Here is an 8,775-nt window from a genome sequence, read left to right on the forward strand (position 1 = left end):
TGACCATTTTCCTAAAAGAGGTTACCATGCTTTTGTCCAGTTCCCAGCTGGATCACGTGAAAAGATTCAGGCCCCTGCTGCGGTCCCTGCTCAGTCTGACAGTCACCAGGGGCCTCTTGTGCAATAGGAAGGAGAAGGGCTGAGTCAAATCACTGCAGAGGTATCTGCTTTTTACCATTAAAAAAAAATAAAATTACACTTCAGTTTACTTTTTTTCTTGCTCATCTTGTTTTTTTTTTAAAACCAAGATAGACTTGAAAATACCCATAATATTCAGAAATTCCCCACCTGGGGCTTGAATAAGAAGAAAGGAGTGAATATAAAAATGTCTGTGAGGTCCCTTGCCTTTGGTTATGAGGCTCTGAATAATTGGTCTTTTCACTGCTGACTCGCTGTAAGTAAACTGCGTCATTTTACTGATCTGCTCTCTTAACATAAGCATATGAAACCGAAAAAGAGATTCTAGAAATCGACCCCAAACAAGATTCTGTTCCAACAGAACCCTTGGACAGACAGAGTCTGATCTGCGGTAGTTAGAGTAGTTGTGAAATACGGTCCTCGTATGAATACAAATAACACACAGGGAACGTGTGGTGGTGGTGGAGTTGCTCAGTCGTGTCCGTCTCTTGCGACCCCACGGACTGAAGCCCGCCAGGCTTCTCTGTCCACAGGATTCTCCAGGCAGGAGTACTGGAGTGGGCCATTTCCTTCTCCCAAGGTTCTCTCACAGACATAATTTGTTAGCACGACCTTGGAGGGACTGGAGGCTCAGAGTTCTGTCTTGCCTGGTTCACCCTACTAACGACACAAGCCAGTGAATGGTGAGGCTAGGTCTACAGTGAACATCCACTCTTCAGGTTTGACCCAGAACCCTGCCGTGACACCGTGCTGTCAAGACGTGCTTCAGATGGTTTTTCCAGTAATGGTGACACGTTTTGCATTGATTCACCTTCCCCTTTCTCCTCATGAATACCATAGGTGCACGGGAGGAGGCGAGGGTGTGTTCCGCTGCGCAAGGGACTCCTTTTTAACTATGTGCTAAGCCAGATAATCTACACCAAGGTCAAACGTGCAACTTTGAACTTAATCCCACATTGTAACCAAATGAGTTTCAGTGAAACGCAAAAACTGGTTCATTTCTGGGTTTTTGCAAAATTATTGAAAGAGGTACCTCTTGGAGCGAGCAAACGTTACAGCTGTACCCCATTCCTGAACACTTTTAAGAATGTCTCTTGGACAGGGGTGCTCTCCTAGAGGGAGGGCAGGGGTAGGCCGGATGAACTGAGGGCCCTCGTTGATTGCACTGTGTGTGATCAATACTGGAAGGCAGGTGAGAATTCCTTTTTAATAACTTTTATATGGTTATTGCCACAGTTACTGAGATATTCCTTTGATGGACATCAGAGCTAAGGTGAAAGGACTGTCTTAGTCATCTAGCCCTTTCCTCTGGGTGAGATGATCGCAAACGTTCAAAGGCTCCTTCCTATCTGATTTTAAAATAATGCCAGAAATAGAATCATTGCTTAACTCAGTAGCCTGTTCTGGTGTTTAATCATCCATCCTTAGCTCCAGAGAACCTCCCACCCCGCCTTTTCAAAGTGCTCTTTCTGTAGTGAGTCCCTCTGCTTTCCTGCTCTGGGGATGGAGAACCCATCACTGTGGCAGCACCTCCAGCCCTCTGGAAGGTGTTCTCAGGATGGTTTGAACAGGAGCCTTCATCCCACTGTTCATTGGCAAAAGAAAATCTGACTTGGTCTTGAAGCGTGTGTGTTACTCCGTCCCCACCCCTCTCCCAGGTCCACCGTTTCCACGCGATTTCCCAGATTGCCCCGAGAGGGGGAGGTTCAAGGAACACATCTCTCGTCTGAATCATTTTTGCAACAAGCTTTTATTACTTTTTTTTTTAAACCCATATAAGACACACATTTCAGAAGAAAACAGCCCCAGAGCACACACTGGGCAAGACAACGGCAGAAGGTGCTCCACTCCGACCGTGCGAGGGGAGGGGGACGCCCCACTCACTACTGTTTTGGAGGCGCAGAGCCCAGCCCGGGTCCCTTGGTCTAACTGTGCTTTCAATAAAACCTGAATTTTCCCAGTTTTCTTATTTCATAAACACCCCATCTCTTTATATATAGCTATATGCCTTTATGTATATATGTACATGACTTCTTTTTCTTCTCAAAAATAAAATGGCCACCCCATCCGAGGGGGGGTCTCAGCAGCATTCACAGCGGTTGCAGCAGCGTGCCTTCTGTTCATGTTACAGACATGCAGCGTGGAGGAGAGGGTGCTGTGCCCGCCCACAGCAGGGAGACGGGATTTTAAGGGAGGGAAGTGATAAGGCTAAGCAGGAGATGGCAGATAACTAGGGTTTTTATGATGGAAAACATCTATTTGAGCTGCTTAGCTCGTCCTTTATTTGCAGCTCTGAAGAACAAGAAGTGTGCACAATGAAGGTGCTGTATTCCTTCTAGGATCAGGGACCAGGTGGACTCGGGGAAGAGACTCGTGAGGCTGCACAAAGAAGCACGGGCTTGAATCGACCCAAGGACTTGGGAAGGCAGAGAACAGCGAAGAAATGGGTCTCTTAGAGGCTGGAATGGAAACTGCCCTCACTTTGAAAGTTCACAGTCCTTTTCCCTGTGCCCTGGAGTGTCTCTGCCATCCTGGCTCCTGGCTTGAATTGTTTGGCTGGTTTTAGGTTTGAACCTAAGCAAGGAGTCAGTACAGATGTAGAGTCGGGAATCTGATCTGCCCTGTCCAGGCGGTTTGACCTCACTTCTAGGAAGTCAGGGCCCAGGACCTTAGGCGGGCAGGAACTTTGTGACCCTCATCCCATGCTTGGGGGGCAGGCTCCCCTGTCCTTGTCCCACACTGCCGTGGTCCACTTCCTGGCAGGAGCAAGCCAGCAGCAGAGCCTCAAGCAAAGGCCCGGGTTCCTGATGCTCTCCAAAAACAAAAAGGCACTGAGGTCAGCAGGAGGCCAGCCCCACGGCCGACAACGCTTCAGACCACGAAGGAGTCCCAAGTTGGCTGAGTTGGAGGGCACCCCACTCTGTAACCAAGGCAGCTCCTCTGGCAGCACTTGGAGATCCCAGTGTCCAGAGGGAGGGGAGAGGTGGTCCTGGAGGCCGGAGGGGAACCGAGGCAGCCAGGCCCGTGGCCGCTAGCTGGGGAGGCCTGAAGACAGCTTGGACTCGTTTACCTGCAACACGTTTTGGCTTTGACCGTCTGATTCCTGCTCTCAGCAGGAGACTTTAAAAATGGTTTAAATGGCTGGTTTCCCCTTAGTGGAAACAATGAGGATGATGGCAATATTAAATTCAAAACTGCAACTTAAAAACAAAGAGCTGACGAAGGTGTGGCTGAAGACCACACACACACAGATATAAATGCCTTTGGGTTTACACGTGTACAGACTCCGGCCATCAGGGCCAGGGCCAGCTGCAGCTTCTCTGGAAATCTCTCAGGCAACCTCAGCTTCGGTGCTTCTGACCCAAGCCTCTGGGGCCAGTAGCTTTATGACCATCCCTTACCCATGAGCAACAGGCACCTGAGGATGGTGGGGGAAAATTCTCTTTTTTAAATATTTATTTATTTGACTGCACAGGGTCTTAGTTGTAGCACACGAGATATTTTAGTTGAGGCGTGTGGGATCTAGCTCCCCAACCGGGGATCGAACCTGGGCCCCATGCATTGGGAGCTTGGAGTCTTAGCCACTGGATCACAAGGGAAGTCCCAGGACAATTCTTCTATGAGCACTGTCCTGTTTCAGAGGCTTAGCTCAGAACTGCTAAAGGAATATGTTACAGTTCTGGACTCATAAATAAAGGAACTGTGGATGGCAAATAAGAAACGAATTGAAGACTAAAGGCCAGAGAAAGAACATATCTCTAAAACCCTTTGCTTTGCCAGCTGGTGTAGGGAGAGGCAGCTATTTGGTTTGCGGAAGGCTTGCAGATGGCGAGACGAGGCGGCCGATCTTGCACACGAGCGCGCTGCTCTGGGGTGATGTGCAGAGGCACAAATGGCAACGGGGAGGCCCCGCGCCTGCACGCACACGCGGCCGCCAGAGGCGTCATGCCACATCTGGAACTGATGGGCAGGCACAGATGCACCCACCAGAGGTGTCCTGAGAAACTGTCTGTTGCAAAATAATAATTAATAATAAAAATTAGATCCATGGGCTTTTGGGAGAAGGGGAGGCCGGACTGGCTAGGCAGGTTTGCCCTGGGATTTTCTTAAGGCCTCCTCCAGTTTCTGCCTGAACTTGTTGTACTTCTTCTGCACTTGTTGGACCTTGTCCTGCTCCTCTTTCTCCAGGATCGTTAGGAAGTTCTGGAGCTCAGGGATGGAGAAGGCGTCCCACTGGGTGGCAAAAGGGAGATTGGGGGAGAGAGAGAACAGGAGACAGATTAGACACCGCATGACGGAGGGGCCCTGCCAGCTCAGCTCCCCCTTCACACCACTTGCTACGGAATAGGCAGGTGTGATGAACAAAGCCTGAGGTCTCCATGCCATACCAGCAACAGAATTTCAAATCCAGGCATCTTCTGGCTGAGAATTAGTAGACCATAAGCCCTGTTTTGATTGGCGTATGCTGTTATTTTATTGGCTTTGGCCCTATTCATTGAAGAATCAATAATCTTAAACTTCTCGGTAGCAGCTGAGATCCTAACCGTGATGCTGGAGCTGCCTGAGACGCTGGTGACCGCCTGGAGCTGTCTGCTTTGGGGCTGACCAGCAACGGGTCCCCAGCATGCAGCCCCCAGAGTGACATCTGGAGGGGAGCTGGGCTTGGACTCAGGAGACTGGGCGTCAGCCTGGCTCCACCGCGTGACCCTTAGCACAGAACTCCACCCTTCTCAGCTGTTTCCTCATCTGCCGTGGAATTAGGGTGTCCGCCTCCTGCGGCTGGCAGCGCAGATAATGAGATGAGTCACTTGCACAGCTCTGCAGGGCCTGGCGGGCCTGGGCCTGGCTGGCGGGACATGGCTTCTCAGGACAGAAGGCAAGTCCAGCTTTTCCTGGCTGACCCGGGAACTGAGAACCCCATGGGGTCAGGGACTTTGACTCCTAGGCTCGTTGAGCACAACGGAACATCAAGGTTTATCTGGTTTAATCTCCACATTGGTGAAATGAGAAAGCTCAAGTCCACAGAGGGAACCACGATCACAGAGCTTATAGCCGCAAAACTTGAACGAGAAGCCAGGCCTCTAAACCCCAGGCCTGTGAGGTTCCCATGGGGCCAGCAACATTCAAACAGTTTCTGTGGAATACTTTGTCCCAACAAAACCTCCCACTCTGTCAAACAGAGGGAGAGCAGAGCTTCCTGGTGGAGGCTGGAAAAAGACAGGCCTAGATCCCCCACATTTCCACAGTGGCCCCCAAGACTGCTTCTGCAAACCCCAGGCCTACACTGAAGGCCATGTGACAGACTGTGAGATGCACCCACCGCCACCCCAGGTACCCCAGGACGCGGGGAGCACCAGCTGGGTTTCACCCCACTTCACACCACAGGCTGGATGCTTCCCTTGGGGTAGTGAGGTCTGTTTTCAAGAACTAGGGAGAGAACTGAGTCAACAGTACCCATGCCTGGGGGAGCCCAGAGTTGGAGCTTGCTGGGCCTTGGGACATCCTCAGGAGCGAAAAGCTGGGTGGAACACAGGGAGGTTCTCAGCACCCCTCCACCCTGACTGTTCAGAAGTAGGCACATGGAATCCTGTCCTTCCACAGGCCTTGCCAGACAGGCCCTGACCTGCTCCCCCAGAGCGCTTACAAACAATCCTGACAAGCGCTGACCTTGGGCCACACTCGACCCAGCTCAGCAGCTGTGGGGCGGCCTCCAGCTGCACTGGGGGGTGAGGACCACGCCCACCCAGCGAGGCAAGCCCCGTGGGCTGGGTCTGCACAACAGGCAGAGGTGCCCAGACCTACCTCCACCTCTCCAGTTTCATTCTCCTTTAGCACGAAGCTGAGGACGTCTGTGTCAGGCCCGGCGAGTAAGCGCAGGTAGAGGGGGCAGTCAGCGATGGAGAGTTTCTGGAAGAGCACTGCAACATGTATATTACCATATGTGAGACAGATCGCCAGTCCAGGTTCGATGCATGAGACAGGGCGCTCAGGGCTGGTGCACTGGGATGACCCAGAGGGATGGGATGGGGAGGGAGGTGGGAGGGGGGTTCAGGTTGGGGAACACATGTGCACCCATGGCTGATTCATGTCAATGTATGGCAAAAGCCACCACAATATTGTAAAGTACTTAGCCTCCAATTACAATAATTAAATTAAAAAAAAACTACTCAGTCTACAAATAGAGAACTATTTTCCTTCCTAGAGGAAGGAAAAATTCTTAATTGATTTAGGTTCAAAATGACAGTAAGACAAATAAACTCAAAAAACCAAAAAAGAGCACTGCAAACCAAGAGAGGGGGCTGGGCTCGCCTTGGAGTAGAAGGGCAGGGGCTCAGGATGGTCGGGACCGATTGGGATGCAGGGGTGTTTGTAGCCATCCTTTCAACCTAAGGAAAGGCGCCTGGCAGGAATAAAGGGTAACAACCGGTACCTTCGGAGTCTGCTAGAGTGGGAAGCGTGTTTCCATGCACGTCATCCCCCCAAACGTTCGAGGGAGTGGTCCCATTCCACAGATTAGGAAGTGAACGCCCAGGGGTGGGTTTCCTGCAGTCACGTGTGAAGGGAGGGGCATGGTGGGCGGTCCGTGCGCAGACCTGACGCCACAAGGGAGGCTGGGCTCGAGAAGCCCACCCCTCCCGCTCAAGTGTGACCGGGCTCGCCCAGCCAGAGTCGGGAAGGGTAGTTTCTGGGCGGGAGCTCGCTCACTCCTACCTTGCCCATCCTTGTGTATCCGCTTGAAGAGCGCGAACTTCTGGGGATTGTCCACGACCATGAACTTCTTGAGCAGCCCCTGGATGACCTCGCTGACCGTGGTACTGCTGCTGATGTGCAGCTGCTTGACGGCGTCGAGCGGCAGGTAGAAGGAAGTGCGCTTGTCCGTGGCGGCCGCCGGGTCCACGTCCTTGATGGCGTCGTAGATGGACTGGGGCCGGATCCCGGCGGGCACCGTCACAGGCCGCCGCAGCTTCAGGTGCACCTTGATGAAGCCCGTGTAGCTGCCGTCCTCGCTCTGCCAGGGCGCAGGTTGGGTGCGGTCAGGGCGGGCCTGTCTCGCCGGATCTCCCACCTGCCACTTGGGGCCCGGGCTCCAGACGCGCCGGGCTGCAGAGGCCCTTCCTGATGCAGTGCCATCCCAGCCACACCCGCACCACCTGCCTCCCTGAGTTTCACACCCCCCCACACCTCCCACCCCGCCTCTGCTGACCTAGGGATGCTGGCAGGGCAGCGGCAGGAGAAGGCCCGCAGGACCTAGCTACTGCTGCAGCTTCCCCTCCCCAGGGGCTCACGCTGCTTGCCCCAAATCCCCTGCCACCAGGCAGATGGGGCGATTGCCTCTGCTGAGTCCCCAGGCCAAGAGGCAGGGTCTGGAGTGGCCCTTCTGGTCGTCCCCTCCAAACCAAGGAGGAGCTCTGTGATAAGATCCTCGGAGAACCGGGCACTGAATTTCCTCCTACATCTCTCTCTAAAACCCTCTAGGGTTAAACCCCAGTCCCTCTGCGACTGGATTGTTCTGGCGTCCATTCGGCTGATGCCCCAAAGAGCCAGTTGCCAGCAAACACCAGCAGGGGGCAGGGCTCCTCCAGCGTATCCCCTGAAGATGGCCTCTCTGAACCAGCATGAAGCTGGTGCCCTCCTCTCTCTGAGCTCTGCACACTCAGGCAGGCTGCCCCAGGCACAGGATGTGAGGATCAAGAGGGGGAGGGCTGCCTGCTCCCCTTGCCTAGGGCTTCCTGGGCCCCTAGTCACCCGCATAGCCTACATGTGCTTTGACACATGGGCACTAATGTATTTTATACTGAAGCGCAGAGAGGTTAAGGTTTCCCAAAGCTTCAATTTAGAGAAAGAGCCAGAGACGGAATCTGGGTCTCATTCCATACCCCGATCTGTTTCCCCAGAGCATGGACAGCCCAGGTCTTGGCCTCACATAAGCCTGGACGCCTCCAGAGCCCCAAAGAAAGGGGAGCGCCGTCCCGGGGAGGGGAGCCCCAGGATTCCAAGGGGGAAGGGGGTGTGAGCGAGGTGGGGGCAGGGATGGGGAGCGGGCGCGGACGCTCACCAGCTTCATGCCCAGGCAGTTCTTCTCCCGGGCGTTGTAGCTCTCAATCTTCTGCTTGATCTCCTGCAGAGTGGGCGGGCGCTGAGGCTCCTCGGGGGGCTTACAGTCATTCTGGAACAGACACAGACGTGAGGGTGGACACATGCATCACACACGCTTCTCAGGATGAGAAAGGGAGTGACCGCTTCCGCCCAAAGGCCTCTCCAACCAAGAGTAAGTAAGCACCAGAAGCACGGAGCGAATGGGATGGACTCAGGCTGAGAACAATCGAAGGTCAAATGCCAGCTGTGGTAACTGCCTGGCCGGCTACCCCCAGGAAGTGGCTGAAACCTTTCTTGGTGCCAATCTCCTTCACCTGTGAAATGGGGGCCGTACCCCACCCTTCAGGCTTGTTGCAAGACGGACACATAGGCACTGGGTATGAATCTGCTGAGTTGGCAAAGCTGTTTTGCTCATTGAGGGCTGCTACGGAAAGATGCATTCAGATGCTATGGGAGACGCAAAGACACGCAAGCCGTAGTCGTCTCCTCAAGGAAGTAATAATACAGCTGGAGAGAGGTGTGCACACATGGTCCCAGCGC

At 53.4% G+C, this 8,775-nt stretch overlaps 1 protein-coding gene across 1 annotated transcript; it reads right to left on the reverse strand.

The window, feature by feature from the left end:
- Nucleotides 1-1,869: 1,869 nt before the first annotated feature.
- On the reverse strand, nt 1,870-8,305 carry RASSF5 (Ras association domain family member 5; the record flags this gene model as incomplete). Its single annotated transcript, XM_045165778.1, is given in 4 exon segments — nt 1,870-4,371; nt 5,941-6,056; nt 6,850-7,147; nt 8,195-8,305. Coding segments are annotated over 4 exon segments (678 nt in total), but the record flags the coding sequence as incomplete, so codon positions are not given.
- Nucleotides 8,306-8,775: the final 470 nt, after the last annotated feature.

Source organism: Bubalus bubalis, chromosome 5, assembly GCF_019923935.1.
Source record: "Bubalus bubalis isolate 160015118507 breed Murrah chromosome 5, NDDB_SH_1, whole genome shotgun sequence".
Taxonomy (NCBI): domain Eukaryota; kingdom Metazoa; phylum Chordata; class Mammalia; order Artiodactyla; family Bovidae; genus Bubalus; species Bubalus bubalis.